Here is an 18,657-nt window from a genome sequence, read left to right on the forward strand (position 1 = left end):
GTCCCGTCCTTTGGGCAACCCAGTTACGACGAAGACTGATTTAGTTTTAGCTCCCCAACCAAATGACATTTATGATTTGATTTTATCACATGATGTTCCTCGCTTTGAGTGTAATACAACAAATTATGATTATGTATTTTCTTGAATTACATTTGTGTAATATAACTTCAGTTGACATTGACATCATTTCTGCCAAGCTAATTTAGTGTCAAACCTTTAACAGAAATGAGATTATTGGCAACAAATGTTTCATGTGATTAAAAATATCTTTAATACACATGTACTTGAGTTGTCATTTAATACAAATTTTCATGAAGCCTTTCCAGTGTTCTCAATAAGAACCGGCTGCCGGCCAAAATGGACGATTAAAATGGCAATAGGGCCGGTTCGGAAAACTAAATGTGATTTCAGTAGAATAAGTAGAAACTGGTCGGTTACTTTACTATTTGAGACGGTTCAACCGAAACTTATTGAGAACCCTGAGCCTTTCCCAAAAAATCTTATTAAACTAACGACAGGCTCTCTATTTCTAAACTTGTTTCATTTTTTTCTATTTAATGGCAATACATGTAAGATTCTATAATTATAAAATCATGTATCATTCATTTTACACTGTAATACAGTAATCAAGCAGACTTTTTTTTCAAAATCTTTGTGGGCAATTTCCTTCGGTTTACCAAATTATTAATTACTGGTAATGTGTTTTATGATGATTTTTTTCCAGACTACCTCCACCAACGATACACAGGAGATCTCTTCCTCTCAGCAGGAATCCGACGGTTAGTATATGGCATAAATTGTTGGATAAATGTTGGGTATTGTTTAATCATAAAATCAATTACTTAATGGTGTTTTAACTTGACTATTCAAAGAATAAGGAGAGCTTATACTTCTTACCTTGGAGTTGGCGTTGACCTCACATCTTGGTTTAACTTTTGTGTGCAAGTTACTGTCAAGGCAGTATCTCAGTAATCACTTGATGTGTTAGATTGATACATTTTAGAAGTCTTTCTAGTCACCTACTTAATAATCAAGTTAGACAACTTTAGGTTTAAAATAATGCCAATTATTACCCTTTTTTGTCTTTCAAATTATGGTTCAAGTATTGTTTTAATAATTTAAGTAACCACATTTAATTGCTTCTCAGCCATCAAACCAACTAAAAGATCAAGTGTAACAACACTACCTCGCACATAATTCAAATTTTGGCCCTTGTTTGTCATTTAAGTTCAGGTTAAAGTTTTGTATGGCCCTTGTTTGTCATTTAAGTTCTGGTTAAAGTTTTGTATGGCCCTTGTTTGTCATTTAAGTTCAGGTTAAAGTTTTGTATGGCCCTTGTTTGTCATTTAAGTTCTGGTTAAAGTTTTGTATGGCCCTTGTTTGTCATTTAAGTTCAGGTTAAAGTTTTGTATGGCTCTTGTTTGTCATTTAAGTTCGGGTGAAAATTTTGCATGGCCCTTGTTTAAAGCTTTGCGTGCAATTGCCATCAAGTCTATATGTCTTATAGTCGAGAATGTTGTCTTATAGACAGCTCTTGTTTAATCAGTTATAAAAGCAGCTCTTAGTTTTTAAACCTTGTAAATATTTAATGATCTGTTTTTAATCCAACCCAAGTGTCTGTTTGCAATAAATAAATGGATAATGGTGACTTTTGTAGGATGACGTCTTTTAACAGTTTCAGTTGAACTTGTTTGTCAAAACTCTGAAATTCATTATTTCTTTATGTTGGTAAATGCAAGAAGGTTCCAAGAGACATTAGAATATAGGTTCTGGCACCTTCTGATTGTAACACCACACATTATATTGCAGGTCATTTAGGTGATGATGCAAATTCGACCTCATCCTTTCAAGACAGTCACCAGGATGAAGCGGTGCACTCTGCCATCATGGAAGTATCTGGAGAATTGATGCTGGGGCGCTTTTCCACCCACAAACATGGCTCAGGGGGCAGCGAAAGTTCTGACCTTTCTGATGATGACCACCATAGGCTCGGGTCAGGTGGGGTCATTGCGAAATACCCAGAATCTTCTACTGGGTTATCTGATAACGACTGGAATCCTTATGCTACTGAGTCAGATACTAATCAAACACCTAGGTCACCAAGATCTAATAGCGATGATCAAAGTCAAGTGGGATTTGTCTCAAAGGCGTCGCTAAATATTGGGGGTAGTGCGAAGCCTAAAGAATCAGTAGCGACTGTATCCATGACAACTGGTGAGGTAAATGTTAGGGATAGGAAAAATGGGAATGAAGATTCAACAAGTAATGCAAATGCCAGCGAGAAACTGGATATTTTGAGATACGTAGTTGATGGGGAGAATGATGCGCGGAGATCCCCTGAAGCTCAAAGCGAGTACACAGATAGAACAGTCTCAGCGAGGCAGTCAATGGAATCTGGGAGTTACAGGTCTGAACAGTCTGGGACATTGTCTGGCAGGCCCTCATCTGAGTTTGATCAAGACAACTATAGAAGGGAATCAGGAGAATCTGCCCAGAGTTACGGTTCCGGAACTCGATCTGGTCGGGAAAGTGGAGAGTCTCAGGGACCTAGTGGTAGAAGTTCTCGCTCAGATCAGGAGGCTGGAAGACAGTCTGTTGAGTCCCAAAAGAGTGGAAGGTCTGAGTTTTCCCAGAGCAGCGGGCAGTCCCAGCCCAGTCAGAAATCCAGTGCAAGGTCTGCGGGTTCTGACCGATCTGAGAGGTTGGACCGGCTTGAAGAGACAGCTGGCGATAATATTAAGGAACTGATACAATTTGAGTCTGCTCAGAGGGGAACATCATCAGGAGAAGATACAAAGAAGGAAGAGTCATCCGATGTAGCTCAGAGAAAGCAAAGGGAAGATACTAGTCCAGTTTCTCGCACAAGACTCACTGCTAGACTCGAGCCTTATGCAGGTCCAGTGAGGTCTTCCAAGTCTCCAGAAATAAGTTCCAGCGCTGCACGATCTGAGGACAGGTACATCTGTGTGGCTGAGAGGGAGAGACTGTTGTCTGACAGTCCGGAGTACTCCAAACTACTGCCCAAACACATGTCTCAAGATAGAAAGGAAGATAGTGAAGGTAAAAGGAGGTATAATGCTGAAGAAAAATTGGAAAGAGATCCACCAAAGTATAGCTCATCTATAGTTCCAAGGTCAATAGAAACCATTGCCACAAGATCACCTAGTCAAGTCTCGATGAGAAGGGTGTCGGATTTGTTTGAGGAGACAAAGAGACAATCAAGAGAGGCGATTCAGTTTCAGAGGCCGGAGCCATCAGGGAGCGAGGAGAGATTCCCATTAAGAGAGAGAATGGCCCTATCCAAGCATGATGAATCTTTCAAAATGCAGGACAAAAGTGGCGCCAGTGAGGGGAAGCTGGAGAAATCTCGTGACTCTGAGAATGCTAGGTCTTTGAACAGCGAAGAAGTAGCTAGGGTTCTTGGAAAGTATGCTGATGATGAAACAAGTGAACCAATGAGGAAAAAGGAACCCAAACCTAAAGGCGATGCCATTTTGGTCTCTGCGTTTGAGAGATTAGAGCAGCCAGCAGAAATTGGAGCTAGCGGTGCAGTAGATTACACTGGGGTTAGACTGTCAGATCCTCACAGAGGAGATGAATCGGACGATGAGATTGCTAGAAGAGTGAGGGCCATTCTTTCGCAGACTGATCACTTAGGAGGAATGAAGGGTTATACTGCAAGGAATCCAGGCGAGGTGGACTATGTTCCAAGGACAATTGATTACTCATTGCTGCAAAGAGATCTGCAAGAAATCCAGGACAGCCTTCATGATGTTCCCCAGCCTGCTGCTAATGACAGTATGCACTTGTTGAAAGCAAGGAGAGATGGTGCTGCTGAGGGGATTGGAGAAAACCCTAGGGAAGACACGAGAATGTCTCTTGAGAACACAGCTACCACAAGTGGTGGAAGAGAGAGCGGAGTTAGTGAATATGGACGAAGGCTTATCTGGGACCATGGAGCAGATCTCCAGTATGATCAGGGCTTTGGTGGGGAGTTTATGGGGACAATGGCTACAGGGGATACATTATCGTCACGGATGAGAGGGTCGGGAGATACGGATAGCCTTACTGTGACTGTAAGACCAGATTCTGCTGCCACTAATGATACTGAGAATGATATGACTGATTTTGAAGGAACAAGGACACTAACAGGAGATGATATGAGTAGGGCTGAAAAGATTGTTCAGCAAGTTATGAGTCGTAGAGCTGAGGGGGATCTCAAAGAATCTGTAGAAGATATTATAGCAAGGTACAGAAATGAGAGACAAGACTTGTTTGACAGATTTCAGCCAACAGAACCAACTGTCTCAAGACAGTCAGAGCCAAAGCAGATTGATGAAGTTGAAAGAAGAGAGGAAAAAAAATCGACTCCTGCCTTGGCAAATCCAGATTTTGCTTTGCCCAATGTGAATCCTGCTGGAGATGCTAGTGGTCCAGTGAATGGTAAAAAGCAACCTGGCTTAGCTGAGAGGGTGTACAAGATACTATCTGCTGATCCCGATAAAGATGAATCTGATTCTTCCCAAGACAAGAGTATGGCTAAGAAAGTGTATAAGATTCTAGCTTCAGACAGACCCAAAGAGCAAGTTAATGGCATCCTTACAGAAACTCTAGAAGTTGAACATGAAATGCTGAAGAAAATGGTATCAAGACCAAAAGATGATTCCAGTTTAGATGACAGCGGTCTAAATGAGACAGCGGATAGTTTTGCACCAGATGATGATAATGTCCGAAAACAGCTTGAGTATTCTCAGTTTAGTTCCCCTGGGAAGGGAGACAAATCAGAATTTACAGCACTAAGGGAGGTAACCTCAGCTCCTTATTCCGCTCTGAGTAACGCCAAATCTCTGTTATCCACACAACTGAAGAAAATGTCAGAGCGAAACTTTGACAAGAGTGTTGAACTTCGCACACCCTACAGACAAACTGTTGAGTGCTACCCAGTGTATGGCATGGAGAGGCAGTTAACAGAAAGTGGGGGACAGGATATGGAGGATGTGCGAGAGGCCTGGATGCCATCACGGAGGTCAGCTGGGTCGAGATCCACCGCACCTACTGGTGGAAGGGACAGGGCACTAGACAGGTGGGTGGGGTATTGCAATTTTGTTTTTGGCACCTATGAAATTTAACTGTCATACATATACTTTCATTATCATACTTAGTCACTGTAAATCCATCAAATTCTGATGTCTTTCATAAATAGTATATTGTTGCTCAGTGCTTGTTGAGAAATATTGTACAAACAAATGAGGTGTCATACAAAACAAAATTTAGTGAACAATTTATTTTAAAATTGATAAAAATTAGCCTTGGCAAATAATATCAATTTGAGTAAACAAATTTAATAAATTTTGTATTGAGTTACCACTTATGTGATTTTCTATTTTGATCATAAATACTTATTTGATAGTTACGGCACTTAATGCATAAAACATCTCTATAAAGCGTGCACATTTACAATACTATTCATGAATGGCAAGACGTTGAAAGTTATTGCAATAGTTATATATAAAAAATTACAGATTCATGAAGGTGACATCATTTATGATAGAAGTATATTTACTAAATATAAGCACACTTGCTTTTCACCTCAGGCTCGATTGCCGCCCTAGGCACATGTGAGTTTGGCATGTGTTTTCACCATGCCAGGCAAGTGGGTTTCCTCCCGGGTTTCTCCCACACCACAAGACCATACTCTCATGTAACATTGTGCCAATGAGAGTGATAAATATAATGTTGTAATAACATGTTTCACAATCTAAGAAAAATAAATTAGTTTATTTCAATTCAACCAATTCCCTGTTTCAGCGAGAGGTTTTACGTAACTGATAGAGATCGTGAGCCTGTGACCCATCAAAGAACATACAGTGACCCATTTGACACATCCCCCTCTAGACGATCAGCTTTAAGGTGTGTACATACAGATAAATGTTTCCGTTATTGTATACTAGGTTTACCCAGCTGAAAGTCACCATTATTCAATGTCACGCCTCATTATGACCCAGGCTAAGCAATGAGATCTAAGGAAGGTACATACCATAGATGAATGGCCCTGTTGTATGCTAGTGTGAGGTTTACCCAGCTGAAAGGGACCATGATTCAGTGTTAAGCTACTGAACATATTTGTGATCTAGACTAAATAATTGGTGGAAGGAAAGTACATACTCATAGATGAATGTTCCTGTTATTGTAAACTAGTAAGATTTATCCAGCTGATCGGGACCATGATTCAGTTTAATGCCTCAGAATCCGGTTATGATCCAGGCTAAACAATCAGCTTTAAGGTCAGTATATACCACAGATAAATGTTCATGTTAGTGTATGCTTGTGAGAGGTTTCCCCAGCTGAAACGAACCATGATTCAGTGTTTAGCGACAGAATGTATATTGTGACCAAGCCTGAAAAATCAGCTCCGAGGTAGATACATACCACAGGTAATTGTGCCTACAAGTGTCATGCTACAAAATGTGTACAACAATCAGCTGTAAGCTTGGAACATACCATAGATAGATGTTCCTGTGCTAGATGTTGTATCCTACTGATCGTAACAGCGTCAATATTACACATCATAGAAAATACAGTGATCCATTTAGCATGTAACCCTTGTATGTTTAGGTGTTTAATGATGTGTTATTCCTTTTTGCAGGGATGGACACACGAGGTCAAGGTCAGAAGAAGCTGTAGGGATTAGTGACATTAGCCAGTATAGTACAGCTGACCAGAGACCATTCATAGATGACCACTGTACTCCACAGCAGCATAGACCGCAAGGTCAGTACTTTCACTTTCACTTTTATTTCTGTTTCCGTACAATTTGATACATATTTCCGATAATTGTTTTTATTTTATTTTGTCTCATTATGCAACATTGTTTTGTGTTAGTGAGTATAAATTTGCATGGATGCTTGTGTTTTGCACAAACTGTGTGTTTAGACCACATCAAATTGATCTTTTGTTTATTGCATTTACCACACCTACCTTCATAAAATGCGGCGAAAAAAGTCAGTGACTGCTTCTTTTTAATATTCAACCCCAAAATTGGTGAAGAAGTTTTAGACCGAATGATTTGCTTATAATTAGCTCTTAAATGTAGAAAACTCCTGTTAATGGTGAGGAAAAACATTGTATTTCGCTCACTTGCTTAAATTTGTTTTGGCCAACACCTGACAAACAAAACCTTTAATATTAATTGGTGTTGCCTTGTCATTGAATCGTTGTAATGATATTGTGTGATGTTGTGTGGCGCAATTTCTCTGATTTCCTACACGATGGTACACTGCTTGTTGGTCTTTGTTATATAGCCAGGACGGTTCAGCCCAGTATTGTTGCCACAAATAGATTTCAACAGAGAGGTATATACCGGGTACCTTCTAACTGTATATACATGTACCTCATATTATATCACTCATCAATTATAAGGCATGGGAACGTGCATGGTCTCTTTCATCTTTATTACCTGATAAAAGGAGAAAACAAAATCACTGTCTTGCCAACATTAGTATGATTGTTCAGAATTGTGTCAAAGTTAACAACATTGTTAACATAATCATTGTTAACTTTCAAATCGTTACCGCCATGGAAGTTTAATGACTACACTTGAAATCTGCAGTATTTCTAACAAGATTTGACACTACTGTTTCAGTTGTACTTGTTTATTTCTAAATATGTGAGCCAATCATTTAATAGTTCATGTTTAAAAATGAACAACAATTTTGTTAAACACGAACAAAGTTCTGAACAATTGACCCAATGTCGCTGAAAATAATTTCCAGCACATCCCATTCGTGTTAAAATTTTAGGCCAACAAAAATAATGGCATTTTACTCTCAAACTGTCACATGAGGAAGAAAACGGTCTAGTTGTATAAGTTGATGTCTCTCACCCAGGATGTTATGGGTTCATGCCCAACAAGGAGTGCCAGGTATGTTATCTTGGCCGTTAAAAAGGGAGATTAGTACTGGTTTTCTACCCAGTAAACGGACTTAAGAGTTATTCATATCAGCTTAAAGCTATCTTTGCAATCAAGCTGAAATAAATGAGTACCAGTATAACTATATCCTATTCCAGAGTTAAAAAGACATGGATCATAGCTTCATATCACCATTACATGTTCACGATCACTGTGGTTTGTGTTGTATTTTTCCCTGTATATCACTGTATCACTTACTGTCACCATACATGCATTTGCTTTGAAAGTGTTGTCACATACCCACACTTAAGATGCTGCATGGTTGTCCATGTAATCAGATTGCTACTAAATAACTAAAAAAGTTTGTATTTGGAAATTATATTTTTATGCCATCGAAGGAGAACCTAAAATGCATAGTGGTCAAAGTTAGCACAAGCCTGAAGGACCTACACTTACAATAAAAATTCTGCGCTTGCTCAAATTATGTTGTTTATAAAGCAGGGCTTGTTAAACATTTGATGTTTAGCAATAAGTATTCAGGCCTGCTCATCCAAAAGGGAAAGTCATTGTCTGTATGTATACCACACACTATGTATTTAACAAATGAGCAGGAGAGTGTGTTTGTCGTGAAAATTTTCACTTTAAAGATACCACAAGCTTAATTTGTTTAACAAAATTCATTACAATATTTTTGTACAGAATTATGGCACAGAAACATATATGCATATATATGTGAAATGGCTGTCTGTCTGCCAATGCCAAGTCAAGGACATTTTTCACATTGATTCCTTTGGCAGATTTTGTTTAATGGTGGGAAAAATAGATTGCAAAAAAAACAACAGTAAAGAACTCTTATGATCTTACATGATATTGTTATGATATAACAAATCTTCATTTATCAGAGTGGACATATGACTTCTACACAAGTCCAAGTGACTCCAGTGGCCATCGTCGCCATAGCGACAGTAGCGATGGCAACAGGTGGTGTTTCCATAGCAACCAGGCACTTGACCTTCCAAAGGATCCAGAATATGAAATATATGACCTCAAAAAAGGGTCTGAGTCTCATGCGACTGGGTCCAAGCATTCTCTAGAACAAGAAAGGGCATCTAATAATTCAAGTCCTGTGAAAAAATTAAAACAAAATGGCCACCAAAGCAGAAGTAGAGAAACAAAAAAGAAAAATGGTCAGGTATCATTTCAGGAAATGACCCAAATGTCAAAATCTTTACCTAGTCACTACCCAGGGGCAGGTTTTGTTGACCAAGTTCCATTTTCCACAGATGATGTTTATGATCTGTTGTGTCGAAGCCAGGCACAGGAAGAAAAACTTGCTGAACTTCAGAAAAAATTATTTGGTCGGCCCCCTGACCTTTCTCAAAATACGACCTCTTGCAGTGACCTTTCACCAAGAGGTCAAGGTCAAAGTGTGTCTGGTTGCTATGGCTACCGAGTGCCACCTGTTGGTCATAGTTCAGTTATAAGGGAAAGAGCATCAAGGGGAAGTAAGTTGGTGTGCCAAAATGTTAATAACAGTATACATGTGCCGTACATGGATGGCATAACATAGATAAATACAACTAAAATATAATAAATTTAAGCTTAAGCATATTGAACTATGCTTTTGATGTGAAGTATGCTCTAAAAAGCTTTTTAATTGTTTTGGTTGTCATGTGTCTGCCATTTTTATGTTAACTAAATGTACTTAATCATTTAAATGTGCTTGGGTGAGTTGAGTTGAGTTGATGAGATTGGTGGTGTAGTGGTTGTACTGAAAAATCTAGCAGTGAAGATAATTAGTGCATGTTAAAAGTTATAAGTGTTATTTGCTTATTATTCATGTAAAAGTGTGTGTCCTAACATGTATTTGTCATAGGTTGTTTGTACAACATAATAACAGTTTTCTTGTTGTTTATAAAACACCAATCACATATCCACTGATTTGTGAAAAGATGCTGGTAAAAACAAACAAGTATGCCAAATAAGTATCTTAAAGTGTCTGTGAGATTCTACATAGTCCTAGGTTGAACAATTTGTACAGCGTCCGTGGATATATGACCATAGCATAAATGAGTACTAATTTTGATTAATTGTTAAAAAAAGCATGATGTTTAGCATTTACTTTTGAAAAATAGGATTAGAATGGTTATTTTATTTATAGTGTTTGTATAACCTTCTCATAGTTAATAAATAGATATATAATATACATGAATTAATTAAGTATGTTAAGCACATAATCAGAAAATTGGATTTTAACACCAGCTATCCAATAGTAACTTTCATGTTAGAATATCCACCAATCTCTGAACTTTATGCATTTCCAGGTTACCGTGGCGATGGTTCCCCCTCCCCGACAGAGTCAGACACCAGTGGATCAAGAAAGCCAGGGGCAAAGATTCGACCATACAGGTCAGTATTACATGGTTGCCATTCAGTGTAAGCAAAATACATGAATGGTATGGGCAGAGAATTTTTTTTTGCAGATTCTTATCCTTACTCATGTAAAAAAAATATCTCCACTTCAGCAAATTTTATTTGATCAAAATTTGACACCAGCAAGAAGTGGTTAAAAATCTTAACTTTTGTCACCAAAATTAGAACATTCAACATGCTACTTTAATTTTAAAATAGGTGATATGAAACACATTCATTGACTCTACATTTTTTTTCTGAAATCTGGATGTGAATCTAAAAAAGCAATTTCTGCTCTATCCTATACAAGGTATGCAAAAATGTCATTTAACATAGAAACTAGTTTTACTATAGGTTTTGTCTTCATTTATTGAGTATATGGCTTCTCTGTTAAGGCTCTGTAAGCATTTGTTGTGTTTGATAAAATTTGGATTATAAAAAAGAGGCTTACTTTATAGAGACTACCGGTAATAATAAATATTTTCAGGGTTGTTTTTTGATCGTTTCTAAAACCAATAATTCAAGTGTTTTTCCAAATGCTGAATAAAAAATCCATATTAATAAAAAAGATACATAAGTATTTATTAAAAAAAAGTCCAATCTTTTTAAAAAAACAATAAAAAAAATCACTTTACCAAAAGTACAGGTCATTTTCTACAATAGCAAGAAAAAAAAAACTTATTTTTTATTGTATCATCATTTTGTCTCTATAAAACTGGTTAAATTCTTGTTTTGTTTTAGTTGGCCAAAAAAATTATGATTGGTTAATATTTATTCAAAAAATAATATTAACCAATGAAATCATTAAGCTGCGCTTACTAGCCTGAAGTTGCATACAACTGGATGCTGTATTTATATGAAATGATAATTATTACAGAAATATATCAAAAATACAATACTTTTGAAAAGAGTGTGCATTTTCAATATATTCGATACCTCTAGCGAATATCACGTCTGGTTTCATTGAGAAATGAGTATTGATCTCAATGTGAAAGAAATCAAATCAATAAGTTAAGCTTGATTAGATTTGAAATCCTTTAGAGATTAAAACTAGAGCTTTGATAGCAATTTCAATACCGTATATTGAGAGTCTTAAATGCGATAAGGATAGACTGATAGAACTTGTGTCAACATGAACATTTGTGGAAACATTTGTTATTACGGTAGTGTACAACTGATTCTGTTGGATTTTTGTGACTTTTGGGTGTTTCCTTGGATTTAAATGTTGTTTTGAATTGTTAGATTGTTTTTTGGAGGTGCCAAAAGGTATGTGTGTGCACTGGATGAAAAATATATGCACAAATTTATGATAAAATCAATTAAAAGTCGTGATTATGAACGATGGCAAATATTTCGATCAATTTTGGATATAGTAATTTGCTTTGTTTGCTTGTAAAAAATTGTTTCATTTTTGAGTCTGAGAGATATCAATGAATATTGATGATCACTTTTTGTCAAAGTACACTTAACACTGAATGGTATGATTATTTAAGTTTGAATGCATCAAGGTTTTGTTTGGACAATTTTTTTTAGGAAAAATGGTTCATTTTGGCACTGCAAACTTTGCTGGAAATAAGGAATACCTATTTTGCATTGCACATTTGTTCGCAAAAAATCCATTATTTAATTATAAAAACCTGGAAAAGAATAGATATGAATACATATGGTTGTTTTAACTTTTATGTAAAGGGTTGAAGCATTTTGATGCAGAAATAAAAAAGGGACAGGTTTCATAGGGAGATTGTGTCCGCTGTGAAGCACTTGAACATCAAAAATTGGATGGACAAATTTGTCAGGAATTGTGTTTAATTGATTTAATGTTAGGTTTTGACTGCTAGATATGTAAAGTCTGTATGTATTTATAATCATATTACCCCTATAAGTTTTATCAAAACAAAAGAAGAATTTGGTTATGCATTTAGTTCTATGAATGCAGGAGGGTGCACATGAAGCAGGGATGCCAGTTTCCCTCTTTTCAGCTGATTTCCTCTTGTTTGGCCACAAGAGTTTAAAATCAAAACTGTTGCCTTTTATCTGATCTATACGTGTAATGATTTTTTTGTATATAGTGTGATGGGGATATGCCTATTTCATACTGGTTTCCTCTTCTTTTTTCAAATATGTGTTGGCATTCGTGATGATGGTCTCCATGAGGGCAGTAGGGTGATACCAAAGAAAGGACTGAGTGCAGCTCCCTCCCATAACTCCTTTACCTAATACCCTATAATAATATACAATTTACGAGTCTTCCATGATCCAATTATTATAATGTTGTACACCAAAGGTCATTAAAAAAATGAATATCAGCATCATTCTGTCTTCAAATTAGACCTGAAATATAAGCCTCACATCTTGCAAGGCCCTCAACCTTCCCTATTTGTGACAAAATTCATAATGCCTTGGAGGGAATAGAGTGTGCTAACCACTTCGCTAACCAGACAACCTTGTCATGTAACCATTTAGGGCAATAAAAAGAATAATCAGGGAGCAATTATGTTAACTGAATGATGTAAGCATTATTCCTACTAATATTTGACTGCCACCATTGTAAGGTCTCTTATCCATCAATTTCAGGCCTGCGGGCAGTCGTGACATGTACTACACAGAGAGTGGGGATGAGACCAATGAAAGTGCCACCACCTTAGAGAGCACACATCCAGGTATGACGGCTGTGAAACTGTTGTCTGCTTCACTTATAAAAATAATCAAATTTACATTCTGAACAGCTCTGCCATTTTCTATCGAAAACTACCTGGGATGTATTTACATCACTAGAAGTAGTTCGTAAAATATAAAATAACAGTATTAATCAATTGTAGTGTTTCAACATGTATTTTGGTTTACTATGTTTATATTGATTGCCAGTGAAGTGTATCATTGCATAAATAATTCAGATTCACAAGAATTATGTCCTTTAGTTAGGTTTAACTGCTGTATTGAAATCACTACGCGAACTACTTGCAGGGTAGTTAAATGTAAGGAATTCTGACATTATAAACCGTCCATATCCATCCCAGGTTATTTCGATGGAAAATGGCCGAGTTGGTCTGAATGTCAAATTTTATGCTGGAAAACTATTGTCTGCTGTTGTCATATAAAAAAATATTCAAAATTAAAGCTTTAAATTTATGCAGAGGATATTTGAATGAGACAGAGAAATCAAAATCAAAGATGAAAAATAACTGTTTGCAAGATAAATAAGCAGCAGTAATTTTGTGTCACAGTGTGGCATCATATTGATGTATTGCCTCACTGAAAGGGGAAAAGTGTCGCTCTATGGAAAGTGTCCTCAAAGGCACTGAAACTTTATAGAAATGTATACTTGTTTTTGTAACTTAATTATTTTAAATGTATACATTTACTTACTATATTTGCATCAAGATTATTGCCGTGGTTTTCAGCCTCGTCTTCAACAAGTGAAGGTGGTCAGTATAATGTGTATGCAGTTGAGAATCATGCCACATATTCACCCACTCTGTTTCTCTAGACTTTAGAACAAACCACATCCTGATAGAAGAACCATTTAAAATTGTACTCAAGCCTTTCATATTGTCTTCCCACTTTTGGGAAAGGGTAAATACAGTTAGTTCATATATTTTCAGGAGTGAGATGTTTTACATTTTCCTGGGATTTTTTTTGTACCCCCCCCCCCCCCCAAAAAAAAAAAAACAACAACAAAAAAACACACAAACAACAACAACCCCAAAACAACAACAAAGTTTGGTTTGAATTCAATCTTAAAATGCTTCAAATCAACCTGCAGGTGCTACCCTGGACCCGCCAAGGCCCTCCCCACATAACTCTAGCTAAACTTATTGTTGAGAAATTCCCATAGGCCAACTTAGAAAAAAAACAGACTGGTATTTGAACCATTTCGGGTGCTGTTATTTTTAAAATATTTTGCTGCTCTCTTTTTTCTCTTTTGTTCAAAGAAAAAAATATGCAAAAGTGATAATATTGTGGTCATTTTCAGCATCTGAGTATATACGATCAAAACATTAACATTCTGGCAAAGTATTGCTAAATGGAACATTTTGTCATGAACAGATTATCCTCCACAGCCTGAAGCAATCAATGAATCCTGATTATATGGCCCTGAAATGCATGGAGTTTCATCAATAACAGTAGCTTTTTGCTGTCCAAAATAATAAGCATTTTATATACCAGAAGTGCATCCTAAATAAATCATTATGATCATAAAAGTATTTTGAAATAATTTTATGTAATTGTAAGATTTACATTGTTTCTCACTGCATGGAGTTGTTTTGTGTTTATATAAGTTTATGGAGTTAAAAATCTCAGATCTTTTTGTCTACCTCTCTTTCAGTTCAAACTGTTAATGTTCTGTATTTTTTTCTATGAACAGTATTCCTTTGTGTTTTTTTTACCAAATCTAAAGAAAACAAAGAAATATAGAAATAATCTCAAAAAAAGAAAAGAAATAGTGATACAATGTAATTATGCGTAAGCTTATTAAATTAATCTTAAATAAAAATTGAGGTTAAAATGTACATTGACTGGTAAAAGAAATCTGGACTATATAATTCCTTGGTCCTTAAATGTAAAAGTCAGAGAATGGAGAAATGAAGCTTAGCCATGAAGACATCCTAACTTCTTGTAGCAACATTGACTTTGTATTTTTGAATGTATGTGAATATATTGCCATAAGGTGTTTTATTAATTAGCTCACTGATGTTGAAGGATAAGCACAAGTTTGATGAATATATGTATACATATGTTAATATGTTGTTCAACTTTATTGTCTCCCCTAGGGTCAGATGATGCAGCCCCACCCTACATCCCGGCACACTTTCTGGGCTCTCGACGAGATGACCCTCCAAAACACCCAACTGGTATCTACAGCAACAAGGACAAAGACATTCTCTCCACTATTGATGAACAGTCTGTCAAGGTTTGTCATAGTACATGTATAAGGCCGTTGAAATGTTATTTAAGATTCTAATTCATGAAAAGTGTGGTATTGTCATAGCCTTGATGTGAGGGGTCTTGTTAATGGGCAGGCGGTTGAGATTATAGTTTTTCTCTTGCTTTGTGTAATTTGTGGTTCATAGTACAGTGCTCATGATTAAGATAATCCTACAGTATGAACGCTGGGCCTCGATTTTGCAAATTTTCAAAGAAGCGCTCAGTATCCCGCTTCATGGCCGTGTCTGCAAAATCACGGAAGAGGGTTCATACTTTATGAACGTACATAAAATGGGAATCAATCATTAAAAAGTATGATTCAATTGGCCATTGCTGAGGTGGTTTCAGATGCTTTAAGTATGTTAAGTATATGAGTTCATGAAAATACATGTTTTGTTTACAGCACATGCTAAGAGCAATATTTGCTGCTAAGCCAAAAGTGGTAAGAATGCCAGGGTGGAATAAATGAAAGAAAATGCATGAAGTTTTCCCGATTTTAATTATCGTTGGTAATTATGAAAAACAAAAGACATTCATTTGCATAATCATGAAATGGTCTAGTTCTTAAAAATGAAACTTGCAAAACATTTATCAGAATTGTGTAGCAATGAGTATTTAATGCACCCTTCATTTGTTTTAAATCATATGATAATTATTGATAGTTTCATGAACTAAGGAGTCTTTTACTTAAGCCTTCATATTTTCTTCAAGTCTTTCAACACTGGCTGTTATTGATTAACACATAAACATGTATCTATGTTCAGTGCTTAATCAAAGTAATTTTTATTTTGTATTAGATCATAAATGATGTCGCTATCATGAAATGTTTTTATATATTTTTCGCACATACTGGTAACTGGTGTAATAACTTTGATCTAACGTCATAATTGAAAAATGTTGAAAAAAATGTGTGCGCAATATATCCAAGTTTTATGCATTTATCGCTGTAAATCATTTTTTTTATTTATGCTATAAGTAAAAACTTGGTTAATAAATTACAAATAAATGACTCATGTAATATTTTCTATGTGTATTCCATACTCTTACATGTATCTAAACTAATTTTTATTGATACTTATCACATACTTTTGTGAAAAATATGAATAATTCTGTATACAACCTTTTCTTTCAAACTAAATTATTAATAAGAAACTTCCCTCCTAACAGTATCATAAAAAATATTACAGCAAAGATTTTTTACACATTTTAATGGCTATGAGTATTTTTAGCAGTATTTTTTATCGCAAGTCGTGCGTGTAGTTGTCATAATATCAATGTTGCATTGGATCATCTCAGATAAAAAAACACTAGGTCACTAAGTCAAATATTAAGACAACATTTTGATTCTTATTTTTTTCATAAATGCAACAGTGTGAGTTATTATCCAATATCAAAATCCTCGGGGAAAACATAGGTCACAAGGTCAAATCAGGAAAAAAATCAATTATTGATCAGTGTTTATCCTATCCTCATGAAATTTTCTTAGAATATTTGACAACATGATATTTAGAACCGGTATACTGTAAATATGAGTCATCTCATTTAAGTATGTCTTTTATATAATTGTGCATTTAGGGTCTGCATTATATATATAAAAAAATGACGATAATGATTGCCTTAAAAGTTTCTACAAGCTTAGAAATGTGTTAGGTACCTAAAATCCATACTGTTTATAATTTTGTTCATAAAATCTTCTGAATTCAGTAGTAAATATTGCACTTCTGCAGATATATATTATACATTATATATTATCCAATTGATATTTATTTCAGGATGACAAAGAAAAGGCTCTCTCTTCAAGCACTGGCAGTGGAAAGGGTAGACTGCCTGCATCTGGTATGAAACATTTATTAGTTGGTATCAGTAATGGGTCTCTAATATCAGTCATACTTCTTTTTAAAAGACAAAACCAACAATTGAGTAACCAAATATTTGTTTATAGATGTATCTGACTTTAACATATTGCATGCCCTCAAAATAAATTTGCTTTCAATTTATTTTTTTAGAATGAAGTTTTTTTGTTTTGTGCAATGCTAAAAGTTAACAAGTCCTTTTCTATTGTTTTATATTGTTAACCATTCTGTTATTCAGGTGGTGATGCTGAGGATCGAAGATCAAACCCTGACCTTGCTGGCAGTCGACATAGCGAGGACAAGCGCAGCACTGTGACCTCTGACACCGGTTACCATAGCAACCCCAATTTAAGGTCACACTCCCCCTTCAGCCAGAGAGAGGCTGCAGGGTTGGATTCCGGTGACCGTGACCTAAATCGACGTAATCAGGGTAACGGAAAAGGGATTAACCCGAGTGGTAGTGAAAATACAATCTCAGAGAGGCCTGGGTTCAAAACAAGAGAAGAGTTTCAAAGGGATTTTGAAAGAAGGGAGAGGGAGTTGAAAGAAGTTCTTGCTAGGTCAAGACGACCCCACACTTCTGTGCCTTTGGAGAGGGATTCTCTAGGAGCTAGCACACGATCTGATCCAGGTTAGTGACTTTGATATTTTTTCAGGGTATTAAGCCTGATTTTTTTATCAGTTGTTTTGTCGGTATATTTTTGCCAAGTTTATTATCCGGTGCAGATTCTTTCTTCATGGAAATATGTTTTTCAGTGAGGAAAAAATACCTATTTCTCTCAGGCTATGAAGGAATGAAGATCAATGGAGTTTAAGATTAAATCCTAAGCTTAATAAAGTTGTTGTTTTTATCTAGAATAATTATGGTTATTACATGCTTTATAAATATATTGTCCTTCATTGGACGAAAGGCAATTTTTGTAGACAAAATAAAATGCAATATTCACCTGTCTTTTTATAGACTGGAAACAGTTTATCATATGACGCTATAATAATGCTGGAACAATCACTTTAAAGACGCCATGTCTGTTTAAAGACCTGGAACAGTTTAGAATATGAAGTCATAATATATCATGCAGTATCATGTAATAAAACAGTTTTTTACTTATTAGCTTAAAATATATATTTTTTTATTGATAACAAAATCATTATTAACCTTGGCCCTTTTGGTGAATATGACAGCATATTTCACGGTGATTAAGTAAATAATTGTATATTATTCAATAAAGGTGGTGCCTTAGAAGAGGCTAATCCACGTTGGGAGTATCGTGAGTCTGACCAGATGGGGGAATTCCGACCTCTGGAACCTGAGCCTGCCTACCCTCAAGACAGAGTTCGACATTCACGGTCCCGCTCTGATACAGACCTCGTGGCTCTCTCCCCCACGGAGAGCCAGAAGTACTCCTCCCCCATGCAGCCAGGTAAGGGAGTGTTTGAGTCTACTAGAAATCATTAAAAAAAATGTAAGATGAAGAGTCAGGCTATGTGATAGCTTTGGTGTCGATGTCTGCATCAGCATGCAAAAACTTTAACCTTGGTAATGACTCAAAGGCAATC

The 18,657-nt window shown here is 36.1% G+C and overlaps 1 protein-coding gene across 5 annotated transcripts in view; it reads left to right on the forward strand.

The window, feature by feature from the left end:
• LOC128211403 (uncharacterized) overlaps positions 1–18,657 on the forward strand; it is a 34,284-nt gene that overhangs the window by 2,158 nt on the left and 13,469 nt on the right. For 2 of the 5 annotated variants that reach the window (XM_052916153.1, XM_052916155.1), the window contains 12 exons: positions 725–779; positions 1,810–5,083; positions 5,809–5,910; positions 6,647–6,771; positions 8,812–9,414; positions 10,234–10,318; positions 12,896–12,981; positions 13,723–13,746; positions 15,094–15,233; positions 17,020–17,083; positions 17,339–17,731; positions 18,330–18,521. In XM_052916153.1, coding sequence (XP_052772113.1) covers positions 725–779; positions 1,810–5,083; positions 5,809–5,910; positions 6,647–6,771; positions 8,812–9,414; positions 10,234–10,318; positions 12,896–12,981; positions 13,723–13,746; positions 15,094–15,233; positions 17,020–17,083; positions 17,339–17,731; positions 18,330–18,521 — 5,143 coding nt within the window. Of the gene's footprint in view, positions 1–724; positions 780–1,809; positions 5,084–5,808; positions 5,911–6,646; positions 6,772–7,301; positions 7,353–8,811; positions 9,415–10,233; positions 10,319–12,895; positions 12,982–13,722; positions 13,747–15,093; positions 15,234–17,019; positions 17,084–17,338; positions 17,732–18,329; positions 18,522–18,657 lie in introns of all 5 variants that reach the window. The other 3 variants (XM_052916157.1, XM_052916154.1, XM_052916158.1) reach the window with 3 other exon arrangements.

Source organism: Mya arenaria, chromosome 12 (genome assembly GCF_026914265.1).
Source record: "Mya arenaria isolate MELC-2E11 chromosome 12, ASM2691426v1".
Taxonomy (NCBI): domain Eukaryota; kingdom Metazoa; phylum Mollusca; class Bivalvia; order Myida; family Myidae; genus Mya; species Mya arenaria.